The 27,322-nt window shown below is 40.9% G+C and overlaps 1 protein-coding gene and 1 long non-coding RNA gene across 4 annotated transcripts in view; both read left to right on the top strand.

Annotated features, from left to right (window-relative positions):
* LOC117369007 (nectin-2-like) overlaps positions 1–27,322 on the top strand; it is a 162,866-nt gene that overhangs the window by 10,783 nt on the left and 124,761 nt on the right. The window contains exon 1 of one of the 3 annotated variants that reach the window (XM_033962881.1): positions 9,218–9,488. The exons of the other annotated variants lie outside the window; for them this stretch is intronic. Coding sequence (XP_033818772.1) covers positions 9,428–9,488 — 61 coding nt within the window. The 5' untranslated portion in view covers positions 9,218–9,427. Of the gene's footprint in view, positions 1–9,217; positions 9,489–27,322 lie in introns of those variants that run through there. 3 annotated transcript variants of the gene reach the window in all.
* LOC117369008 lies at positions 2,803–4,535 on the top strand. Its single transcript, XR_004541058.1, has 3 exons — positions 2,803–3,075; positions 3,254–3,385; positions 4,477–4,535. It is a non-coding gene; the product is annotated as an uncharacterized LOC117369008 (long non-coding RNA).

The following is a 27,322-nucleotide window of genomic DNA, read 5'->3' on the forward strand; positions in this document are numbered from 1 at the left end:
CACATCCTCAGTGCTAGAGGACATTGCATCCCCTGGTGGGCAGGTCCTAGCTACAGGATTGCCTCCTACTTCACCAGCATGATGCTCTCCTTTAAGAAGACCTCCCTCCTCTGAGGTAGCACAGAGGCTGCCAGACTTGATGTGGGACTTTTCTACAACATCCTGGTAGGTCTCCTCTATGTACCTCTCTGTCTTCCTTAGCTCCTCAAAGTTTGCTACTCTAGTCTCGAGATCGGACCCGTTCCCTGAGTGCTAGGATCTCTTTGCACCGAGCACACATATAAAACCTCTCACCAACTGGAAGATAATCAAATATATGATAGTTCAAAAGACTGGATAGCCCCCATCTTACTGCTGGACTGCTGCCTGCATCTTATTATTGATGATTTATTTCTTAAGTTGAAACAGGAATTAGAATATGTACTCTGTGGCCCTGATTCTGCAAACTTCGCCTAACTTTAGGCGTGGTTTAGACATCTGATTTAAGTGGTTAATGAGCGATTTAAGGGTCTTAACAAGCATTAATTGGGACTTAGACGGAGTTAGGTGTCAGGTAGGCGTTCTCAGAATATAGATGCGAGTTTTTGGAAAAGTTGCGTCCAAATATGTAGACTTGGGCATATCGAGGGCATAATGTGGGCGTGGTTAAGGAAAGGCACCAGATAGAAGCTAGTTGGGTGGCAGATTGCATCTAAACATCGTGGAAATTGAAAGCGAATGAAAAGCTGGTCTAAGTGTGGTTTCTGCTTGGGCTGAATGTGAGTTTCTATGGGCGGAACATAGACTTGCTTTGGGCTTCCGAAATTATATTTTCTACATAGACTTCAGGAATCTGTTTTTTCCTCTTTTTTCTCTCCTCCTAATAGATTTAATAAGCCACCATATCAATAGGGCACATCAATACAAACATATTGCATGCAAAACATAGTACTTTTCTGTCCAAACAGCAAGATGATTTTCTAAATACAGTACCTTTGGCTTTCCTGCTTAAAAATAACCCCTTTTTTCTTACCAAACTGTGCTACAATCACAAGCTCTTGTTTGAAAGCAAAGAAAGAACATGAAAAAGATACAAATATTGCACACATTACTTCTTTTCTCAAAGCTTAAAAATAGAAAAACCAGATGCAGACCTTAACATGCATTTTTCCTCATTGCAAAATGGAGCTGCACAGCTGCACAAAGCTGACCTCTTTGTGAGATCATCAAGGTGTACCTGCAAGGTAGAATGCCACAATTAAGATGTGCTGGGTGTTGATCTCACAATCTCTGCAAGATCAGCACAGGATTTTAACACATTGAGCTACACTACCTTCCACTCCAGTTTCTCTGACTCCCCTGTCATATCAAAGCTTACTGACCTGCCTATGTATCATCTGCTTAGGAATGATATCAGTCATCACAAAGAGAGCATTTCTGGCTCTCCAAGTCAATGCACCTTGTCCATCTTCTAAAGCTCACTGGTTCAAATCTCACCCTCACCTTCACTCATTTTAACAACTTCCTAAGCTCTCATAGGAGTGTATATATGGTGGACTTTGCTGTTTTTCAACAGCTTTGTGCAATTTGCAGGCACATTTATTTAGATCTTGCCATGGCTAGGGCATCCTAAGCTCTCATGGAAAGAAATCACTCCACTGACTGAAAGAAGTCATTTGTGGCTCACCAAGTTAAAGCACCTTGTTGCATCTTGTCTATTCTTTCCAGTTCACCGGTTCAAATCCCACCCTCACCTTAACTCATTTTAACAGCTCTCATAAGTGGTGGACTTTGCTTTTTTTCATCAGCATTCTGCAGTTTGCAGGCACAGGTGCATCAGATACATTCATCTGCTCTCAACTACAAGCCATTATGGTAGGAATGTATTTCTTTTTATGCAAAATCCACACAGGGCAACAGGTATAAGTTTACTAAAACTTCAGAGGGCTTGGACAGGTGTTGAAGGAAGGTACATGTTTTGAGATGTATCCTAGAGACATTACTGTTGGTAAATTCAGATTGGCTTTAGAATTCTGGGTGTGGTTTTATGCCTGAGGAGTGTGTGTTGGAGTGGGGGAGGGGATTTAAGATGAGAGAACAGGCTGCTTTAGACATCTGAGAATTGCTGCAGATAATTTTTAAGCTCAACCCATATATGTTTAAGCAAAGGAATGCCCAGTTTGAAGGTTTTCTGGTAGAAAAATGAATATAAAATATTTGCTAACCGCACTCAAGACTTAAACCCCTAACATATGGAAGATAAAAGCAGTGCCTTAAGGCATAGAGCTATAGAGGGAACTTCATTTAGAATTTGGTAACAGAGCCTCTACAGACTAAGCAGAAGACAAATGGCTTCTTATCAAAGCTTTGAGAAGTGAAATAAATGATTAAAAGTCAGTACAGGTGTGTTTGCCCAAACCACACCCAATCATATTTGAAAGCTTTCTGGCGGGAAGTCCTAATGGTGCCTATGATGTCAGATGCTACTTAGGCATGCTTAGTATAAGAAGGTCCATCAGAGCGGTGTTTTCTATTTTAGGACTCCTATTCTGTCTTATTGCTTATGCTGATTTCTGAGACCTTACCTTTCTTGATTATCTTTTAACCTTTTCTTTCCTATCTCTGCCACAACTCTCTCCATTCCACAGGACAATTAGCAGCTATAGTAATTAGCAATTTTGATGTCTTTCTAACCTTTTTCATCTTTCCAGGTGACTATGCTGCACCTATGCAAGGAACTCCTTGTTAGCAGTTCAGAAACCAAATCCAGGTGAGAATGATATATTGCTAGCTACTTAGGTGTCTTTATTAGATAAAAGCTCAGGCAGAACTGATTTCTTCTTTTGGAATCCCATTCTGTGTTATTGCTTATGGTGATTCTCCATTAACTTTTTGTCCCCCTGATATCTGCCACAACTCTCTCCATTCCACAGGGTCATTAGCAGCTCTGAGAATTATTGATGATAAAATTTGGTTCCAGGTGTGTTGCCTGAAAAAACACCCATGCTGTTTGAAACTTTGGTGCTAGGAAAATGGATATGCAAGTTACATGAATATGTAGAACCTATAGCAGTGCTTTTCCTCATAGAACTAAAGGTAAATCTTTTTAGAGTCATAATTGTTAGGCATCCTTATTATAAAAAGGAAGTGTTTGTGCTTCTGTTCATTCTAGCTGTTATTTTGAGACTGTGCTGTGACATTCTCGCACAACTTCTGTTTTTTATTTTTGCCACAGATGTCTTTCTAACATTTCCCCCTTTTCTCCTGATTTTAGGTTCCCAGAGTCGCTAATGACTCCCCTTGTGTTTCCCAGAGGCCAGAGCAGGTCTGTTCAAACTGGGTTCAGCACACCAGATTGCACCTGGCCAAAAAGCCAGCAGCTCAAATACCAAAACAGAAAGAATAGGTGAGAATGATGTACCTTTGCTTTGTTTGCCCTTGTAATGAATTATATACATTTTCACAATACTAACATGTTTCACACTTTTTTCCTTCAGACGGGTGTAGTTATTGATGATTTTCTGAGAGAACAGTAAATTGGTGAGCTTTAGGCTCTCTTTTACAAAGGTGCGCTAAATCAACGCATGCGCTAACTATTAACGCGTCCATAGGATAACATGCACGTGTTAACATTTACCACGTGCTTAAAGCGGTGCTGTTTAGGGCGCCGTTAGCTAAATGTTAATGCGTGCATGTTATCCTATGGATGCGTTAATAGCGCATATGTTGATTTAGCGCACCTTTGTAAAAGAGAGCCTAAAACTCACCAATAAACTCTTAATTTGTCTCAATCCATCTTCTTTTTTCTAAAGCCTGCCTTCTCCTACCAGGACAGATTATGGGACCTTAACAATACTACCACAGTAACAACTTGGACCTAGGAGTGGCTTACTCTGCATACCTGTCATCCATCTCATCGAACTGCAGTTGCCTGATATTACACTTGCATGCTGCTTTCCTAGACTGTGCAATACAAATCTTAAACTATTTTTCACCTTATGCTTGTTTACATTGAGTAGCAGCCGGGCATTAGTGTTTCCTTAAGCACCACTTCAGCTACTTCATCACATTGACCTTTGTCTTATCTAGTGTTCCATGAGGCCCAGGCTGCAAAGGAGAGAAGTGGGGAGGCCCTTAGGGGGTAGCTGGCATGTCTCCTGCCTCACAGCCTGCAACTAGCATAATATTTGAGAAAATGAGATTATATGAGAGCTGGAGAGGATGAATAAGGTGCAACAAGGTGTCTTGATTATTATAACATTGCCCATCTGGCAATCTCCCAAAAGAAAATGCAGAGACCACAACTGATACAAAATGTGGCAGCAGGTTGATCTTTGGGTTGAAGAAGTCCGATCACATAACCCCTTCCTACCGACTCCTGCACTGGCTGCCAATGGAGGCACGTGCGAAGTTCAAGCTGGGATGTCTCTGCTTCAAGGTACTATCCGGTCTAGCCCCTAAATATATAACTGACCTCTTCTCCTTCTCAACCAACAGACATAAGAGAAGAACACACCTGAAGTTCATTTCCCCATCGGCTAGAGGATGTAAATTTAAGAGACACCATCAACAACTTCTATCGTATCAAGCAGCCACATGGGGCAAAGACCTGGAAAAACTAATTATACACGCAAATAACTATGGTAAATTTAGGAAACATCTAAAAACATACCTGTTCTTGAAGTACCTAGGTAACGAATCTGCACATTCGGCCCCATCACAATCTCACCCCCCAAATCTGATCCCGTAAACTGTTAACCACTAATCTCTAGCTATGAATGTTCCATTCAATTTGTAGAATCTTCTAATTCATTGTAAACCTCATTGAATCTTTTTATTTCAATGTAATTCATTCTAATTCATAGAATCTTTCTAATTCATTGTAAACCGCATAGAACTTCATGGTCCTGCGGTATATAAACTGTTATTATTATTATTAACTTGGTGAGCCAGAAATGGCTTCTTTCACTCGTTATGGCGTGCTTTCGGCCGCTCTGCTACAGAGCCGCAACCATGCCATAGTTACTGCCGTAACGATGCCTAAACGGAACAGTATAACCAAAACTGAATTACTATGATTTTATGGCTCATTGTGTAGCACAACGGTTAGAATGAAGGTTGGCGTGTGAGCCTGGTGTGGGTTCAACTCCGTCATGTACTTCAGCTGACACAATACTCATTTTAATAAAAATTACAAGCTACAGACCAATCAAATCTTATTTTCATCTCAAACAGCACAACACTAGCAATACTAGAAGCAATCAATTCCAAAAGTGGAGTTTGCATGACACATTTATTCAACCATACTTGAGATTCTGGCATTTGGGCCAATGAAACCAGTGCTTTAAAGCCATTGAGCTAACAGTCTTTTGTCTCAGCTAACTGTGATATGATAGCTAAGCAGATGATACCTTAGCAGATCACTAAGCTATGATATGACAGGGGAGTCAGAGAAACTGGACTGGAAGGTGGTGTAGCTCAATGAGTAAAAGCTCTGTGCTGATCTTGCAGAGCTTGTGAGTTCAACTCCCAGCCCATCTTTTACTTGTGGCATTGTACCTTGCAGGTGCACCTTGATGATCTCACAATGAGGTCAGCAATGTGCAGCTTCACACCTACCTTTGCAATGAGCTAGAAGCCACATTCAGGTCTGTTCTGTGTTTTATTCTGGTTTTAAGCTTTGCCAAATGAAGTTATGAGCTTTCTTTGCTTTGAAGAATGAGTTGATTGTAGCAAAGTTTAGTGAGAAAGGAGGTGTTATTTGGAGCTTGAAACCTAAAGCTGTGATTTTCATGTGCTGTAATTAGCTAATAACATTGCTTCTTTAGGTAATTTTAAATTCAATATGCTTGTATGGATGTGTCCTGTTTATGTGTTGGCTGAATCACAAAATAAAATGCCTGAACTGTATTTAGAAGATCACTTTGGAAACATCCAAAATCTGCCTAAACCCCATTCAGAGAAACGTCTATCTCAGGGGTAGGAAACTCCGGTCCTCGAGAGCCATATTCCAGTTGGGTTTTCAGGATTTCCCCCAATGAATATGCAGGAGATCTATTTGTATGCACTGCTTTCAATGCATATTCATTGCGGAAATCCTGAAAACCCGACTGGAATACGGCTCTCGAGGACCAGAGTTCCCTACCCCTGGTCTATCTAAAGCCCAAACAAAGCTCAACGGATGACCTAGAAGGGTGCCTAAATAGCATCTATCCTACTAACGTCTTCCTGAAGCCCAAACCATGTCTATCGAAAGACCAAACAATGCTCAAACAGCTATAAGAACATAAGCATTGCCTCTGCTGGGTCAGACCAGGGGTCCATCATGTCCAGCAGTCTGCTCCTGCGGCGGCCCCCCAGGTCCGTGACCTGTAAGTGGTCCTTTACCTAAATTGTTTATTCCCTATTCATTTAGTACCTGTACCTATACCCTTCAATCCCCTTCTCCTTCAGGAAGTCATCCAATCCTTTTTTGAAGCCCAATATTGTACTTTGCCCTATCACCTCCTCTGGGAGCGCATTCCAGGTGTCCATCACCCTCTGAGTGAAGAAGAACTTCGTTTTGAATCTGTCTCCTTTCAATTTTTCTGAATGCCCCCTTGTTTTCGTTGGCCTGGTTAGCCTTAAGAATCTGTTCTTCTCCACCTTCTCTATGCCTTTCATGATTTTATAAGTCTCTATCATGTCCTCTCTAAGTCTCCACTTTTCCAGGGTAAAGAGCCCCAGCATATGAAAGGTTTTCCATGCCCTTTATCATCCTTGTCGCTGTAGAAGCCTGGACCAATCAGGCCTTAGGCATAGCGGGTCCGCCCATCCCCACTAATCCTAAGGCCTGATTGGCCAAGGTGCCTAGCCTGGGCCAATCAGGCCTTAGATTTAGCGGGGATGGGCCGGGAAGGGGCGTGCCGTCTCATTTCCACGAGGCAGACCCGTCGGCTGGACGGCAGCAAGACCCGTCCAGCTGACCAACATTGAAAGGTTAGTTGGGGGAGGGAGATTAGTTGGGGCGGGGGGTCGTTGGGCTTTCCGGCAGGAGGAGTTGGGCATCCTCCTGTCGGCGATTACGAGTTTGGGGGGAGGGGGCTTGGGGTTCCGACAGGAGGAGTTAGGCATTCTCCTGTCGGTGATGGGACAGGCGGCCGCAACAACCGCGGCCGCTATACATATTGCAGCAGGGAGATCCCTTGCTGCCATAAGTATAGCGGCTGCGTCTAATTTAACCCGATTTTCTAAAGACGCCGGTTACAGAATCAGCGTTTAGTATAGGACGCCTCTCCCGGGCGGCCTGCCTGGGGAACATTTTTTTTTTAAAAACGTGCATCCCGATTGGCTGATTAGACAGCTGTAGGACGTCTACAGCTGCCTAAAATCGGGACGCACTTTTGGAGAATCAGGGCCTTAACCTCCACCTTTGTTAGGCCAAGTGTAATTAAAAGTTGATTAATCACCTAATCAGACATTCAGGGCATTACACAATTCTAAAAATACTTTATAAAACAAACATGGAGAACAAAAATTCATAATGGACAGACAGAACTCATAAGGAACCCGGGATAGAAATACAAAGGATGGGGATTTTGAATGTCATGCACACACAAAAATCCCACACATACATGCAGGTAAACGGTCCGTGCAAAAAGCAATCTCTGTACTTTTGTACAATTTTCTTCCTGTACAAATACAGCACAATAGAAATATAGCCAGTTCTAACCAATTCCCTGACTCCTGAAATGTTCAACCTACACCGTTTTGTGTTTTTTTTTTTGTTTTTTTTTAAGGATGCATCCGAATCATGCTGAGCCCAGTAAATACAAACAGCTCACGTCTATTGTCTAACTTCTGATCTACAGATTAGTTCAGTTTCGTTTCCCAAACAACACAGTTCCTAGAATCCTTCCCCACTGTTTTAATGATGGATCAAGTCATTTACTAAAGTAACGGAAAAGAAACAGGAGAGGAATGATCTATTCCTCCACTTACCAGTTTGGTGGCCAACCCCAGACAGATATCTGCACTTTAACCCAGGACTCAATTAATCAGTTGAGCCAGCCAGAGCCACGAAGTCTACAAATTCCAAGAGGAATTCAGCTGGCTTAGCAGACAGGTCGGTTTTCAGACCAGACACAAGTGACCAATCGAGTAGCCGGTGGTCAAAAGACCTTCAAGTCCCTGTTCAGGCGCCAAATGAAAGGTCACTTTGGGCAGCCACAGAGACTTGAAGAAAGCACAGATGTTTATTCAACATATATGGACCCCTGAGCCCCAAGCTGGCTTCAGAAGTTCCGAAACCAGGAAGTTTCAGAGATATTTATACATTCTTCTGGCTATACAACTGAATTCTAGAAAAAACTTTTCACGTGTTACTTTTCTTAACAATCATTGGTCCTAAGCTCACACTAGCACTTATCTAAGCCTTGCAGTCTTTCTGTTACATGTCCAGGAGGGCAGAATACAATATTGTATGCTGAGATAGCCATAAGAAGCTAGAATGTCCAAGCTAAAACACCCAGTGCAGGCAGGCTAGAGCATGAGATAAGTTAGGTTTGCAACTAAACATAATTCAGCATTTTATTAAAGAGAAAACTTAGTTCAACACTTAGGAAAAACAGTCCCAGACTCCTTCAATTCCTCTTTCTATACAGCCTAGCATCCTTTTGGCTATAGCCACCACCTTATCACACTGTTTAGATGTCCTTAGGAACACTTGTCCTCGGAATAGCGAAAAACACTGTCATAGTGTGGGGTGGGAGGGGTGGTGTGCCCCAGGTGCCTCCTTGGCAGGAGCACCAGCACATCTCTTCTTCTGACCCGTACCTCTCCACATTCTTGCCAGTAGCTAGCAGGATCTTTTAACTGCTTCTTGGGTCGACCTCATCCCTCCCTCTGACATCACTTTCCTGTTTCCAACTTCAATTGAGTTAGCAAGACTAACATGTAATCAAGCCTTGCACAGCAAAAAGGAGATAAATCCTCCCAACCAGGAAGGAGTTAAAATATGGGGCACGGTTTCTTTCTCTCAAGTAATTTAGGAGTAAAAGAAAAAGCACCAATAATAGTAGGGGGAATTGCGTAAGAAAAGAAGCTAGAAGATAAGCAGAAGTGAGAGGACAAGATATCAGAAACACGTTCCTAGCACACAAAACACAAGTGCAGGGCTGAAAGAAAAGGGGACAATGAAGGGATACAGGAACCAGAATTTGGATGGGAAAGAAATAATGAACCCCGAGAGAAACAAAAGAATGAAAAACAGGCAGCTCTACTCCTTACTCCTGCTATGTAAACTGTAGAGAAGAGTGGTATGGGAATGACGTCAGCAGAAGGGATACAATTCCCGGACGGGGAGGGAAACTGAGATCTCACCTTTACCGAGACCGGAAGAGAGGCCGCTGGAGAGATTTTGTTTTGGGTGCTGCGTTGTAACCTTGTATTTTCAGTAGTCTCTTGAACAATGATTTTAGTATTGGAGAAGGTTATCGAAGTTCTGCTGCTTCTCTTTGCTTGCTGTAGGGGTGAGTACTCCTAATAGTTCTCTCTTCCCCCACTCGTCTTTATATTTAATCTCTTTGTGTTGTTTTCTTATCTCTTTCCCTTAACTTGCTTGGACCCAGTTTGCTTCTTGGGCGACAGTCGGTTTCTGCAGGCTCAAGTAGGAAGACTCGTTTTTAGGTGCTTAAGAGGCTAATAGATCTATTGACTGATGAGCCACTGGGAGAATTAGAATATGAAAGTGCTTAAGGATCTTTTCCCTCCCCTAAGAGTGGGGATCTTTTTCTGTTCTGTGGCTGCTTTTTACATCTTAGAAAAAATATTTTCTATACCATTAGTATCAGCAACGGTAGACTGCGGTGGGTAATGAAGCTTTTGGGATTAAGTATTTTTATATTGGACTATGTGAAATTCATAATGGTGATAGAAAAAGGGGGGAGGGTTACGGTCCTGATATTCCACTTGACTTCCTCTAGCACAAATTCCAGAGCCAAGAGGCTTTCTCCTTGGATACTACTGCTACTATTTATTTAACATTCAGTAGACGGTCCCTGCTCAAAAGAGCTTATAATGTTATTTCGACAGACAGGATATTTTAGGGTTGGGGAGATTCTGGTAGAAGAAATTATACAATGGGTATAGATATCTTTAGAAGTGCTAAATTCATCTCTTTTCATGTTTAGGAACACAGGTTAAGTCAGTTGTCAAAACTATGATAGCAGTAATGAATATTTATTTATTTAAAAATTTATAAATTGCATATATATTTAATAAATAGCTAAACATGTTTCAACAAGACAAATACAAAAAGGCATTAAAGGTATCATTATTAAAATCTTCTTTTAAATTCATCTTACAAGATGGAAATAAAAGAAGACTGAAATCCCACCTTTTTGATTTAGCCTTCAATCCATAACTGTACTCCCCTCCAACCCAGCCAGCAGATTAACCATTCCCCTTAACTCTTCCATGACATCCTGTTTGTCTGTTTAGATTGTAAGCTATTTCAAGCAGGGACTGTGTTTTGTGTCTTTGTGCATCACTGTGTATGTCTGGTAGCACTATAGAAATAATTAGTAGTAGTATATTTATATGAAAAAAATGGGAGTAAATAGGAGACAGCAGAGGATGGGTTACTGCATCTTGAAGACTCATGGTGGGCTTTTAGATGAGAAGGAGGTTGGGACTTTAACAGGAAATTTATTTTCATTTTCCTTTCTAAGGGGAATTCGCCTATCCCATATTTCATATCTGTGTCTGTGAGGGTGTGTGCTTAGGTGATGAAGTGACTTGGTTAGGATAAATCCTACTTTTTTGGCTCATCAGGTGAAATGCAAAGAGCTAAATTTAGCTCTTTGCATTTCACCTGATGAGCCAAAAAAGTAGAGGCCTGGGTGGAGGGTAGACTTAATAACCTTGATGAGTTACTCCTGCTTAGTTAATCACCACTGAGTTCTAGTGAAGTTTTAATGATCCTTAAACTAGTGGTAAAACAGGTTTGATGCTATATAATGCTGGCAGTGTTTGGCCTGACTAATGGTGTGTATGAGAAAAAATACTATTCACTTACTGAAGGTCTGAGACTAGGCTGCTTATGGTAACTAAGAAGAACTATTGGAGGCTGGGATCTTGGTTTCCTTATTTCTCTCTGTGGAGTGTGTTAATCATTCACTCTAGTTCTGTATTGATTTCTATGTTTGCTTTATCCACCTGTGCTGTTTCCCTCCCCCTCACCTCTACTTTCCACATTCCTGAGCACTTACTGTAATAGAAACAGAGGTAAGAGATAAAGACAACCATTTCATTATGTCCTAACATTGTGTATTGTCTCTATGCTCGTCATCCTCTGACTGAAATATAGGAACATACATAGAAACAGAAAATGAAGGCATATAAATACCATAAGGCCTATCCAGTCTGTCAATACACACAATCTAGTATCTCCTCCTTAGATGTCTTCATTTTCACCATCACTGAGAGGTCATTCTACAAATTTGCCACCCTTACCATGAAGTATGTCCTTAGGTTATTTTTGAGTTTGATCCATTTTACCTTCATTTCAGAGCATCCTTTTAGTTCAGAGACTCGCCTCTTGTGCTTTTATGCCACAGAGGTATTTAAGGGGCTCATAATTGAAACAGAAATACATCTAAAAACCCACCCAAGTCGGCATGATCAAAAAGACAGGTCGTCCAAGTGCCAATAATCAAAACTGGTTTTTAGACGTACCCAGATACTTTTTAGGCTTCTGAATCCTGCTGTATGCCCAGAGTAGAAAGGGGCATTTTTGGAGGAGTGGTTAAGGTGGGATGTGGATTGATCTAAACTTAGTTGTACAGCAGGGATAATCGAAAGTTTGACGAGACCGTTTAGACGGAACTTATACTTTGTGACTTAGGTGATCTAAAAAATAGGTATAAGTGCCCAAAACGTATCCAAAGTGACCAGAGAACCACTGCAGGGACAAAATAAAGACCTCACACACTCCCTCTGTGTTTATTTTCCCCCTCTTACCGCCACAAAAATCAGAATAAAAACGTACATACCTGCCTCCGGAACATCAGCACCTGTCATAGGAAAGCCTAGTAGATCTGCATAGAGGTGGCTTAAGTAGTCTGATTAACTAGCCTACCCCCCATAGAGAGGAGGACCCAGGCCCATAAGCCACTCTAATGTGGAAAATGTGAGCCCACCAAAACACCCCAAAACCCTACTCTACTACCATATAGGTATCACCCACAGCCATAAGGGCTATTCGAGTTGTGGATAGGTGTGTATAGTGGGTTTTGAGAGGCTTACCATAACCTATATGGGAGTTCTGGTGAGATATTTATCTGGCACTCTTTATGTGAAGTTCACAGCAATGCACTCTAAGGTGCCCCACTGCTCTGTTGCCATTTCTGGGTGGCCAATCCATTATAGGACTGGCCCCTCCCACATCCAGAAGGTCTTTGTTTTGGCCCCTCCCACATCCAGGAGATCTTGGATGAATTATTTTGTCACGAATGTGGTATAAAGGTAGGCATAGTGGCGGTCTTGGACGATCAGATGCCTGAATGTACAGATGAACGATTCTTGAAAAAAGGTATACTTTAGATCAGGGATCTCAAAGCCCCTCCTTGAGGGCCGCAATCTAGTCGGGTTTGCAGGATTTCCCCAATAAATATGCATTGAAATCAGTGCATGCACATAGATCTCATGCATATTCATTGGGAAAATCCTGAAAACCCGACTAGATTGCAGCCCTCAAGGAGGGACTTTGAGACCCCTGCTTAAGATGTATTTTTCAAGAATGGACATTTTACTGCTGCCAACTTGGGCAACTAGTGCCCTAAGTCCAAATCGGACTTAGACATATTTTTTGATTATTTTATTTATATGCCACTTATATCCTAAGTGGTTTACATTCAGGTACTTTATCATATTTCCCTATCTGTCCCTGTGGGCTTAAACTCTAGTGTACCTGGTGCAATGAGGGGATTAGTGACTTGACCAGGGTACTCTGTCCTATCACGCCCTCTGGAAGCACATTTTATGTGGCCTGCAGCAATGCTCCCGAACTCCCCTTCTCAGAGCCCAGCGTGTCCTCCTTCCTGCGCCAGTCTGACGTTGCCGTCATGCCTGAAAGTCTGCCAGCTTTGGCAGTGATTCAGCAGTGGTGTTCATGGCTTGTCCTCCTGCTTTCCGTCTGCCACGGTCCACCTGGGCGGAAACAGGAAGTTGTGTGTCAATGGAGACAGACCGTGGCAGACGAAAAGCAGGAGGAGGAGCCACGTACAACACTCCCGAATCATTGAGGCTGGCAGATTCCTTGGCTTGGTGGCGACATTGGACTGGTGCCAGAGGGAAAGACATGCCGGGCTGAGAGGAGAGAGGGACTGGCGCTGGAGGGAAAGGCAAGCTGGGCTGTGAGGAGAGCAAGAAGAAGGGAGAGAGGTTGGAGCTGGGGTAGTGTGGAGGAAGAGGGAAAAAGATGATGGCTGGGGGGGAGGGAGGGAGGCAGGGGGAGAGAAGGGATGGTAGACAGTTGGGAAGAGAAAGGGAGAGAAGTTGGATCTGGAGTTGGAAGGGAAGGAGAAATGTTAGGCCTGGGGGGAAGGGAGAGAGAGATGCAGCATCTCTTTTTTTTTTTTTTTCCTTCCATCTCATTGTTAGCAAAATGTTGGACCAAGAGGAGAGGAGAGATAGAAGGAAATAGGAGGCTAGGAAAGAAGTGAGATGGGAGAGCTACAGAATAAGACAAGATGGAAAATTGATAGGTAGCTGAAAATTTAAAAAGGAGAAGGATGAGAAAGAGGGCAAGATTTGAGTGGACAGAGGCAGAAAAGAAAAAAGGAGAAAAGTTGAAAGGGAAAAATCAATATGTTGGTGACAGGGACAAGAGCAAGAAAGGAAACAAAAAATGGACAGCAGACACTGGAAAGAGAATTAGAAAATAGACAAAATCAGAAAGAAAAACTGGGACTAAAAGCAAAATGACCAGACAACAAAAGGTAGAAAAAATAATTTTATTTTCTGTTTTGTGATTACAATATGTCAAATTTGAAATGTGTATCCAGAGCTGGTGTTAGACAGCAAGCGTGAACTAGGACCTAAAAGAGAGGAAAAGTCTTTTTATTTATTTTGTAGCCGGTGTGGAGTTGGAGGTTTTATCCCTATACTTCTACTAAGACTAACCCCCTCCTTTGCTGGCGCTTAGCTTGGGTTTTGACTCCGTCGTCGGCGATTGATCCGACTCTCAGAAGTCCTGTAAGCATCGGAGCTGCCACCAGTGCTTGGGCCCACGCTGTGTGTCAGCAAAGGAGGGGGTAAGTATCCTAATAAAAAAATCTGGCCCATGACTTAGCCTGTGTTTTAGATTTCGGCACCCTTATGTGATTTCAGTTTGACATCCCTGATCTACAGTATAATTCTACTAAGACTAATGCCCTCTTCTACAAAACTGAGATAGCAGTTTCTAGTGCGGAGAGCCACGCTGAATGGCCCGTGCTGCTCCTGACACTCATAGGAACTCAGTGAGCGTTGGGAGCAGCGCGGGCCATTCAGCACAGTTCCACGCACTAGAAACTATCGCAGTTTCGTAAAAAGAGGCATAAGTATCTTAATAAAAAAAATTTGGCCCTCGACTTAGCCTGTGTTTTAGATTTCGGCCCCTTATGTGATTGTGTTTGACACCCCTCTAAATCATTGATAAATATATCAAAAAGCAGCGGTCCCAGCAGACCCCTCATTTCGCCTGGTTCCTGTTTTTCTGACTTTTCGTAAAACTTGAGGCTTACTTTTTTGTAAAGGCCTTTCAGGTTCTGGGCAGTTTCTAGTTTAGTTAGCTTGTTTTATTTGTTTTAAGTAACTGGATTGAAGTTGTGTGGTAATAATATGGTATTATGTGTTTGTATTGTTTGACCTATGAATGTGATGATGTTACCCACCTGCATAGATTTTGGATAGCGGGATATAAATGTTAAAATAAATAAACCCCACTATTTACCCTTCTCCATTGAGAATATTGACCATTTAACCCGACTCTCTGTTTTCTGTCTTTTAACCAGTTCTTAATCCATAATAGAACAATACCTCCTATCCTATGACTTTCTAATTTCCTCAGAAGTCTTTCAAGTGGTACTTTGTCAGATGGGAAATAAAATTTGCAATGCTTCTTTGAAAATGGTAACAAAACGCACACTGGAACCTTGATATGAACCTTGACCCTACACAGGCCATGTTTCGGCAATGATTGCCTTCCTCAGGGGTCCTTAAGGTGAACAGAAAAAGACTGAATGATTAACATGAAAAACAGAAATTCACATTATACACTCAAAAATAATTAGAGGAAAAATGAAAAGATTTAGAAAATTTTTTTATAGATAAACTATAAACATAAGTAAATGAAAAAGATAAATAAGAAGTGGACTAAGAGAGAAGGAAGAAAGAGACATTGGGATGAACTAAAAAGAGAAAAAAATCTCAGAAATGAACTAAAGAGAGAGAACATACTGGAGCGGACGTGAGGTGAAAAGAAGGAATAAAACAAAGTATGAAATAGTCAATCCTGGATGTGTAGTGCAAAAAGGAAACGTGAAAAATGAAGAAAAAAAAACCTACGCAGAGTGAAAGCCGAACACTTAAAGGGTGAAACAGAAAAAACATGGCTGACCTGTGTTTGTGTTGACACAGCTGAGGTTCCGTAGGAGCTACAAATTGCATATGTAAAGTGTTTAGGCTGAAAATATAAACAAATAGATCCTAACAAAAGCTTAAAGAACACAAACCGCTGAATAAAGAGGTAAAATGGAACTTTCTTTGGGTAGAAATCCAACTGAAAGGCTAAGGCAAATTCTCATGGAAAAACCTGCAAACAGTGAAGAGGGCTGGCATGGGCAAGGGTACTTAAAAAAAAGAAACCGGACACCGTGTCCCAATCATAAACCACTGACATGTCCCAATAAGAAGTCGAAGGGGAGGGACAGAGGTGGTGAGAAAAGCGTATTTGGAAAAGTGAAAACTGCAGCAGGAGATGATATGTGTTGAAACTACCAACTAAAATAAAACTGAGTTGACGGTGGCAGAAAGCCAACCCACGAGGCGGACCAAAATTAAAGCAGAGGGGCCCCAACAAAAGACAAATAAAAATAAAAAGGAAGTGTAAAAGTGATAGGACATATGTATAGAATAATAAAAGTTACATTATAAATGTGCATAATCCAATAAAATACTATTTTCAAAAATAATATAAAAAGGATACCAGTTCCAAATCTTGGTTTAAACCATGAGAGCTTATTGTGTTGAGTTCAAAGATGATTCAGCGTTACTAACAAGACATATAGGAATTGTAACACATGCAGGACATTCCCCTTGTAACGCATGCTCCACCTGCCACTACTCTATGACAATCTCCACTTAGATCACATCATCAATATCATTTGCCCATGCAACTTGCTCTGTGGGCAAAACAAAAAGGAAAATAAGAACACGCATAATTGAACATAGAAGCTGCATCTTAAGACAAGTTAGTTCAGCTCCATTGGTGAACCACTAGATCACTTTCCAGCATCAAATTAAAGACCTTAAGTTCTTTGTCTTCAAAGTTCAAGGACAACAATGGAGAGGTGGCAAATGAGATCTTGCATTTTTGAGGATAGAACAAAGAATCATCTTTGAACTCAACACAATAAGCCCTCATGGTTTAAACCAAGATTTGGAACTGGTATCCTTTTTATAATGTTTTTGGAATTAGCATTTTGTTGGATTTTATTGCATAGTTCCGCTGTGTTCCTTCCATCTTTAATGCTTCTTGAATGTTTCACACACCACCTTTATATGCAATCTATTCGCGGGGTAGTTTATTTATTTAGTTGAATTTCTAGCCCAGAATGGGTTACAAGTTTACATACACAGTAGAAGGTTTAGCAACAAGATTACAACTTCATATACAGTACAGCAGATAAACAGAACAACTAATCAAAAGAATGAAGAGTAATAGTAGAAATTCCTATGTACATGTTTTGGGTACTGGGCACAGTAACATGGAAAACGATGAGCAACAAGGATGCAAATTCACATAAGATATTCAGAACAGCAGATTAAAGGGAAGAACAGAAGCAGAGGAATAATTCTTATGAACTGTATGGAGAGGAGAATACAAGATTTGGGGGCTGAGCACAGTAGCATGGCAACCTATATCAAGTTTCAAGTTTCTTTATTTTTGATATACCGTCTTATCAAAACAAGTGTCTAGACAGTGTACAATAAGAAAAGATTGTAAGGACAATTAAAATAAGTAAATAAAAGCAATATTTTATAAAATATTAAAAATACTAGACGAATTCGAATTAACGTACATGAGATGGAAGGAAAGTAGGGGCAGGAAAGGTTGTATAAAATACATCGAAGTAAAATTAATAAAAAAGGATGGTAAATGGGGAGTGCCAAAAACATTAGGAGGGGAATCATTTCAAAAGAAGTATTAGATGTTTCAAAGTTTCACATGAATCAAGGAATTAGGAGGCTGAAGATAATACTAAAAAATAAAGGCATCTTTAAAGAGGAAGGTTTTAAGTTTGGCTTTAAATTTTTCAAGCGAGTTCTCTAATCGAACGTCTAATGGGAGGGCATTCCACAGAGAGGGGGTGGTAACTGAAAAGATAGATGGATTTGCGAGTAGTATCGTAAAATAGTTCCCGTATTGATGGTATGGAGAGTAAATTTTGATTATTTGATTGGAGGGTCCTGGATGATGAATAAGGGATCAAAAGTTTATCTATGAACGCCGGTTGGTTAGAGTTTTTTTTGTTTTTAAAAATGAGGAGGAGTATTTTATAGGAGAGACGATGAGTAATAGCCAATGCACTTTGTGGAGCAGAGGGGTGACATGGTCAAATATTTTTGCATGATAGATTAATTTAACAGCAGTGTTTTGCAATAGTTGTAGACAACGGATTTCTTTCTGGGTTATACCTTGATAAAGGGCATTACAGTAATCTATAGTTGAAATTACTAGGGAGTGAATCAGGATATTAATTGAGGAGGGATCAAGAAAAGAGGTAATAGAACGGATGAGCCTAAGCTTATGAAAACATTTCTGCATAACTGTACTAACTTGTTGATGAAAGGTGAGGTCCTTGTCTAGAATGTAAAGCAGCTAGAATTACAATACATCTGAAGTATTTTGGCATTTATGGTTTGAGTACATCTTGCTTAGTTTCGCACTGAGTGTGCGCCTCGAGACTTAGTCCTGCCTGTAAGTCAAGTGGAGGGCACATTCAGTGTTGCAGAATAATTTTGCTGAGGTAGAAATAGAGTTTAGGGGCGTGTTGCAAGAGTCGGGTAAAAAGGTGGGTTTTTACTGCTTTCCTGAAGTTTAGTAAACCTGTCAGTGATCTAATGGTTGGTGGGATTGTGTTCCATAATTTGGATAGGAAGTGTGAGTAGGAGTGTTTGTGGGCACTTTCTAATAGGAGGATTTGTGCCGGTGAGGTGGAAATCTTCTCTCGGCATGTGATCGCAGGGGTCGGTTGGGGATGTATATTATTAGGTTTTTTTTGCCATGTAGGATGGAACCATTCTATTGAAGAATTTGAAAGATATTTGCAATTATCAGTGCATAATGGTTTGTAATTGTCAAACTCATGTATTCAATGGGTCATGCATATATTCTTTGGGGTTTTTAATTTATAATTTTCAAAATAGTCTCTATACAGAGTCAAGAATAGAATTTTCAAAACAAACAAATAAGAAATACATCTTTTACATTGTTAAAGAAACATTATTTCCATCAAGCCTACATTAAGAAAGATTTACCATTCTAGATCAAAATAAAGTTTCAATCACAATTAAGGAGATTCCAAATAGAGTAAAGTCTAATCAAATAATATTAAAAAAAAAAACCTTTTACTTTTATGAATTCTCAATACACTGGTATCTTTTAAGTAACTCCAAAAGAACAGTAGTTATCAGTTTATGATTTTATGAGTTTCTTGAAATAGTAAGAATTGCTCTAGTTGTAAAGGATCCCAAAAGATATAATCTTTATCCTGGTATTTAAGTATGCATTTACATGGAAACTAAGTAAAAAGATGCTTTAATTGCCAGTACTCGAGATTTTAATGTCAGAAATGCCTTTCTTTTAAATTGAGTTGCCTTAGCAACATCCGGGAAAAACAAAACATTGTCCCACCAGAACTTCTTATTTTTATTTTGAAAATAAGTTTTTAATATTAGTGTTTTGTCAGATTCATTTAAACATTTTACAAGTAATGTAGCTCTAGTCAAAATGGTATCTTGTGAGTCTTCCAAAAAACCTGTAAGGTCAAATTCTGTGGGGGCAAGTTCTTCTATTTCTAATTCAGATGGAATTTTCTTCTTTTGTGGGATATAGTAACATGTCGATATAGGTAATACATCAGCGTTGGATATCCCGAGGACTTCCTTGAAATATTTCCTAAGCAAGATTTCGGGTTATAACAAATGAGTCCTTGGAAAATTAACTAAACGCAGATTTTTTAACTCCTAATACATTTTCAAACATTTCAAACTTAGAATGTACTATGTAGGAATCTTTTACAACTGATGCTGAAAATGTTTGCAAAGATAGTGTCTGAGATTCAATTGCTACAAGACGTTAATCCAAAATCTTCACAGTTGCATCATTATTGTCCAGCTTTTGAATTACTTCCTGAGAAAAATTTAAATTCTGAGTAGCCACTGACTTTAACAAACCCTCTACATGAGTATTAATCAACCAAAGGTCTTTAAGAGATATTTCTTGAGGAGTCTCTTGAGTCTCATGCAGGGTTAAGGCCTCCAAAATTCAGAATTGATGTCAAACCCTGCTGAGGCTCTACTAGAGACTCAATAGGCCTACCTGATAGGTTAGCCTCGGAAGAAGTCACCGGAGGGAATGGAAGAATTCTATCCAAGGGGCTAAGAGATGCCCCAGATGTTGACGCTGCGTTAACCATCACAGGATTAATATTAGTAGGTTACAGATGGTGGTCAATCAGGCCCATTAGGACTGGAGTAGAACTCATAAGTTTCGCTTTTCTTTTTCCCATTATAAATAATGAAAATAATATTCATAATCTGAATAGAAAGGAAATTAAACTATAATAATATACCCTTTACTCCAGTCGCTCCATGTGGCTCCAAAGGGGCTCCCAAGGGGCCTGGCATGCTCCTTAGGCCACGCCCTGTGGCCGCACCGCAGCATCTCTTAAGAGGCAAGAAAAGGACCCTGATGATGCGGTCCCGACGTTCCCGCAGATGCCTGCATGGGGTCGGCTCCAAAAGTCACCAGCAGGTAACTTTACTAAGTGCTGCGTCCCCAAAGGGCAGGAAACAGTCCCTCAGTGTCGTTCATCAAGCAGGTAACAGCAATCTCCGAAGGGGAAAACAGCCGCAGCGTCTCTTAAGAGGCAAGGAAAGGACCCTGATGACGCGGTCCCGACGTCCCCGCAGATACCCCGCGGTACGGGGGTTGACTCCAAAAGTCACTAGCAGGTAACTTTATTAAGCGCTGTGTCCCTGAAGGGCAGGAAACAGTCCCTCAGTGTCGTTCACCAGGCAGGTAACAGCAATCTCCAAAGGGGAAAACAGCCGCAGTGTCTCTTAAGAGGCAAGGAAAGGATCCTGATGACGCAGTTCCAACGTCCCCGCAGGTGCCTGCACGGGGGTTGGCTCCAAAAATCACCAGCAGGTAACTTTACTAAGCGCATCCCCGAAGGGCAGGAAACAGTCTCTCGGTGTCATTTACCAGGCAGGTAACAGCAATCTCCCCTTTTGGTTTTTTTGTGATGTCATTTGACAACCTGAGGACTATATATTCCATCTTTTAAGTATTTATTACTGTTAAATATATTTAGTACATAATTTTATTACACTTATTCCTCTTATTACAATTTGAATATTTTTATACGAGTATGTTCAGTATATGGCAAGTTTGAAATTGGCACTGTGTTGAACTTTACTAGAAATGGTTTTTTATATTTACTTTTAAGTCTATTGATATGATTATTCAATTTTTATTGCTATCATTGTTTTTACTGTTCTTAAAATTTATAATATTAATGTATTGGTTCTATATGGAAATACCGATAATCAAATGTGCACAATTATCCAAAACTGCTAGTACTGAGCCACAAATTGAAGGCTACATAGGATTGTCTCCAATGGTTTACATGTAGTTTTATTTATGAGCTGATGATTTTACTTTATATTTTACAATTTATTAATATTTTATTATTGTAGCATGAGAAAACAAGTTGTGGAGAGTCAATGTACAAGATGGCTTTATTGAGATGAACAAATAATCCACATAAATATGGAAACCGCTGCTAAGTCTCCATCAATCAATGACCTCACACAACAACCCAATTTGCTGTATATATTTATTTGTAATCAATAATAGTCAGCTTACAGAGGATAAATCACAGCCAATTGAGTTAACGGATCATTTACAGAATGCTGGCTTCCATATACCTGGTGTCCATTCTCACTGTACATGGATAAACTGCTTCTTTTATACATTCATAACGACTTAGGACCACATTAGTACAATCTACGTTCTTGATTTCTATTGGATATTCATAATTAGCATTTCATTAATTGGTCAACACATATACTTTCTGAGTCATATTGAAGCATGAGTTCCTATTGCCAAATCTGACTTTACTAATACCCTGACATATGCTCTTTTAATACCAAGGTCAATAATTTCCGAGCATGGCCCTCCCCTATTCCTGAGCTTGATTACACAGTTATCAGTTCTTATCCTTGTGGTTGATATAATTTTTGGTAAGTTAGCTTGACCTGGAGTTGTTTTAATTTCCTTCTCATAGTGTTAATTTCTTTTCTCACTAATTAAATGTTTGTCATTGTCAGCAGATATTTACTAGTTTCTGGGTTAAAGATGAGCTTCTCACGAAAACTTCTTATGTTAGCAGAGAAAGAGAAATATGACTTTCTAGTAGTTTGTTTAGGGTGTTTTTTAGGCTTAATGTATCATTATCATGTCATTGTCAATTTGAGGGTTCACAGGTATCTATCTTCACCTCCAGTATGATGGAGGTCTTAGGATCTTCACTTGTACACCTGTACAGGTCTTTTCTCCATCTTTTCCCTTTAATTCTTCCTCAAATACATCCAGAAACATATGGACCCTACACGGTCCGTCTTTTGACACAATTGTCTTCTTCAGGGGTCCTATGGAGAAAATGTGTATGGTCACAAGAAAATATGACTGATATGTTATGTGAAAAAATATAATGAAAAAAATAAGGTGAATAGTGAGTGAATTGTGTGTTTATTTGTGCTAATAAAATGTGAAATAGGTAAATAGAATGGATTGAGAATTTAAAATCTTGGATGCAAAAAACCCGTATTAGTGTGATACCATGGAAGAACAATGTGAGAACACCCAACTTCAAGTATACATCTATGTGCATAAAAATTTGATGAGATGATAGAAAAGTGAATGCTGAATGAGCAATAAAAAAAGAATAGAAGGAAGGAGAAATTTAAGTTTGGAGGGATTGCTTACCCTATTGATCCCAAAAGTAAGCTTGTGGATTAAAACTGTGAATTCATAATGAAATATAGTGTTAAAACAGATCACTAAAAAAGGGAGAAATTTCACTACAAGATCTATCTAGTGCCAATACCACCTAATGATGTCTATTTCAATTGAGAATAACCAGGAGATACGAGGTAAAAGGTACAAATGAAAGGCCCCCTATAAAACATAACACGCAACCAAAAAACTCACAGCAGTTAAAACCTGGTTAAAAAAACTAGAGATCAAGATAAAACCAGTCTAAAAGGTCTTGCACAAAAAACCATGTGCATAACAACCAACGCTTTATTTAGAATTGCAACTTAGTTAAAAAAAATGTTATGACTTTGCAAAAAACCAATATGATTTTACACCGTATGAGTAAATAAGCGGGGCACACTGCTTGTTTCCCTTTTTTTACTGGCAAAACAAAACTGGTCAATTAAGAGTGACATAGACGGAAGCATAATGGGCAAAGTTAAACCTGCAAGGCTTGTGGAGGAAAACAGTGTCCATAAGTGCAAGTAAAATTATAATCAAACAGTAATAAATCTGCAAAACAAGCAAGGACTTACCAAGAGTATCTACCAAAAAATGACACGCTCAAAGTGACATGGTCTTGCTCCAAGCTCAAAAATGAAAGAGAGCCACACTCCAGTGTACTGTTAATAATGAGGAGAAGTGATGCAAAAACGAACATGGAGATGATCAATTGGTTGGACTCATAGGAGGAGGGGCATTTATACTGACAGCAATCGATGTGAAGAAGATAATACTGACAGCATAATACTGAGCCCGTGTGAGAGATGGAGCCAGTTAAACTAGAAAGGGGGGAGGGGTTAGCAACAAATATGAAATGGCAGTAAAAGAGAATCCATAATAAGCATAATTCCTAATACATATTTTTATGTTTAAATATGTTTATTGATTTTACAAGAAAATGGCATCACACAAGACAAACCATTATCCTCCCCCCACCCTCCCCCTCCCTATCCCCAACACCCACCCTCCCAACATCCCACAGTAACAATGATCAACCTCCATCTATTGAAGTATTACAAATTCAATAAGTGACTTCGTGCTTTATGAGTCAATGTTAACCAGAATGGTTCCCAAACAGAACTAAATAACCGGCCTCTGGGTGAGTCCAATGAAGTCAAGGACATACGCTCCATCGAGGCTTGACGAAGCATAAGAATTCTCCAGAATGACAAAGTTGGTGGGTCTGATACAATCCAGCAATGTAGTATAGTTTTCTTTCCCATGAGGAAAGTCCTGGCCAAAAAACCTCGGAAACCTCTCGGAGACCCCCGAGGAAGTGGGTCCATCGTGAACAGCAATTCCGGACGGCTGACATATCCCTGATGCCACATGGAAGTAATATGCCGCTGTAGTTGAATCCAAAAGTCCACTATCAATGGACACGACCAGAACTGGTGTCCCAGCGTTGCTCCTGGATGAGCGCATTTAAGACACGTATCCGATGTTCTGAGGTTAGCTCGATACAGGTACGTTGGTGATCTGTAGAGTCGTAAGTAGAACTTATAGTTCATTTCAATAAGGGTCACATGTGAGGTAAGAGAGTGGATAGAGTGAAGACCCTGTTGTATATGATGGCCAGTCACCTCACAGGCCAGATCCTCCGTCCAGCGGGCCGCATAGGCTTCATAAGAGATTGACCCCAGACTGTCCCGTAAAAAGCGTAAGTGGAATTTCAAGGGGATTTGTGTCTGTGCTGTTAAACATAAGGCTTCCGAAATTGTCTCCTGACATTGGTTCGTGAGCCCCTCCGGCGGGAGAGATCTGACATAAGATGTCATCTGAGCATATGCCAACCAGTCCCGAGGCGTCCAACTATATTCAGTCTGCATTACCGCAAAGGATGGCACCATGCCCTGGGCTGTTACAACCTGTGAGATATAGTGCAAGTTTGACGTTTTCCACACAGACATCGGAAACCGAGACGTCCCAGGTGGAAAGTCTGGATTGTCCAGGAAAGGTAAGTATGCTGTAGCGGTATGGTTAATCTTTAGCATTTTACACAAACGTCTCCACACTTGACGTAACGGTTGAAAAAGAAACTTTCCAAGAGGTGGTGGACCCCCCGGGAGACGCAAAGCGTGCAGCAGATAGCTAAAGTGGTATGGGGAGCATAGGACTAGTTCCGAAGAAGTAGCCGAAAAATGGCTAGTCCCCCGGAACCAATCACTCAGGTGTCTCATTTGACACGCCTGAGAGAACAGTCGTATACTATGAAGACCCAGTCCCCCCTGCGCCCTGGGAAGCATCAAAACTGACAGTGAAATTCTGGCCTTTTTCCCATTCCATAAGTAAGAAGTGAGGTATTTCCCCACCTCCCTCTCATGTTTGACAGACAATAATATAGGGAGCATTTGAAATATATAGAGCCACTGGGGCAACAGCACCATATTATATAAAGCAATTTTACCCATGAGTGATATCGGAAAGTCCCTCCAAAGTAACAGTTTCTGTCGTGTAAGCGTCATGAGTGGTAGGACATTCACTGAATATATGCTGGTAATGTCTATTGGTATTTGTATACCTAAGTATTTCAGAGAGGTGGTAGCCCATTGTAATGGAAAAGGTCCCCTCCACTGGGCAGGGAGTCCTCGAGACAGAGGAAGTGCCAATGATTTCTGCAGGTTGAGTATCAATCCCGAATATAGACTAAATTCATCTAGGATGGCTAATGCTCTTTTCAGGGAATCCTGCGGGTCGGCTAATGTCAGTAACATATCATCAGCATACGCCAATACTCGTAACTGGGAGTCTCCTTCCGGGAGTCCCACTATACCATCATCTCTCTGCAGTGTTCTCAGGAAGGGATCCAGATAGAGCAAGAACAACATGGGAGAGAGAGGACTACCCTGTCTCGTACCTCTCGCAATTTGAAAAGACGGCGTCTTCGTACCATTCACCAGAATGCTGGCAGTGGGTGACGTATATAACAATCGTATCATATCATAAAACCAACCGGTAAAACCCATATAGGAAAGTACCGAGAATAGGTAGTTCCAGTTGACTTTATCAAAGGCTTTCGCCGCATCTAAGCTAACCAAAATTCCATCTGTGTGTGTTATGTGAGCTCTGTGCATGGCCGTCAAGAGTCTTCGTACATTGAGTACCGAATGGCGCTGCTTGACAAAGCCAACCTGTTCAGGAACTATCAGTTGGGGAAGCAGTGGTGCCAGTCGATTGGCCAATACCTTATCCAATATTTTAATATCTACATTAAGTAGAGATATGGGCCTATAAGATTCTATATCTGTGTCTCTTTTCCCCGGTTTTGGAATTAATGTTATGTATGCATGGTTTGCTCCCTCCGGAAAAGCTCCCTCCTCCTCTGCCGCTTGATAATATGCCTCCAAGGGTCCACAAATTTGTGTAAGTAATAATTTATAAAATTCCGGGGAATACCCATCAGGGCCCGGAGATGTTCGATTTTTCAGTTGCTTCACAGCTGATTGTATTTCCTTCCCCTGTATTGGCCTATTTATAGCGGCACGCATAGGAGAGGACAATCTTGGCATCCCCGCATCCTCCAAGAAGTCCCCCGCCTCCGGTCCCCGTGTGCCCTCCACCGAAGAGTAAAATTGTTTATAATAACGCAGAAAACTATCAGATATGTCCCCTGTGCCCGTCACCTTCGTTCCATCAGGTAAGTGCAAACAAGGAATATATCTATCAGGCCGTCTAGCTTTGGTGAGTGATGCAAGTAGTCTACCCGGTTTGTTCCCATATCTATAGTATTTATGTTGGACGAAGTATAAGTGTTTTTTTGTTCGTTCATGAATCAGAGAGTTTAGGGCGGCCTGAGCTGATATCAAGAGTTCATTAGAACCTCTTGTAGGATGTGCTAGGTGTTGCTTCTTAAGCATCTTGCATTGCCGCTCAAGATGTATAATGCCCTGAGATACGCGTTTTCGATACGCCACTACATAGGCGATAATGTCGCCTCTAAGAACTGATTTGGCCGCTTCCCAAAATAAGAGAGGTGTCTCCCTATGCTGAGCATTAAAACGAAGGTAGTCCTCCCATTTCTCCGTTAGGTATGTTATAAAGTCTTGATTATCCACTAAATAAGATGGGAACCGCCACCCACTAAAAATAGGAGATGTGTCAGTAAGTATATCTACCCATATCGGGCAGTGGTCCGATACGGAAAGGGGACCTATCTCTGAGGCTTCAATCTGGGAAAATAATGAATTTGAGACGAAAATGTAATCTATTCTGGAAAAGGATTGGTGTGCCCGAGATTGATGTGTAAAGTCCCTCTCTCGTGGATGTAATAATCTCCAAGGGTCTACAAGATCCAGTGCCTCACACAAATAGGGTAAGCCTTTGCTCGGAGGCAAGCTTTGGCTGAGGCCTGGCCCCGTACGATCCTGCTCCGGATCCAGAACTTGATTAAAATCGCCCAAAATCAGTAACGGTATTGTAGGGTCATGTTGACCTAAAGTAACCAGGCCCTGAAAGAATTTGTGATCGTATTGATTAGGGCCATAAGCTATGAGAATGTGGAATACCCTGTCTGATGTGGTCACCTTACAAAGTAGGGCTCTACCCTGTGTATCTGCATGTATCTGTTCCACCCGTCCCGGAAAGCCTCTACGCACCAAGAGGGCCACTCCAGCGTGTTTAGTAGTGGCCGAGGCAGAAAAAATCTGGCCCACCCAGCCCTTTTGTAATTTAGCATGTTCAGTCATAGTTAATCGTGTTTCCTGCAAGCAGGCAAGATCTACCTTGTGATGTTTTAACCTGCTCAAGATCTTGGTCCGCTTCACTGGAGAA

Source organism: Geotrypetes seraphini, chromosome 11 (genome assembly GCF_902459505.1).
Source record: "Geotrypetes seraphini chromosome 11, aGeoSer1.1, whole genome shotgun sequence".
Lineage (NCBI taxonomy): Eukaryota > Metazoa > Chordata > Amphibia > Gymnophiona > Dermophiidae > Geotrypetes > Geotrypetes seraphini.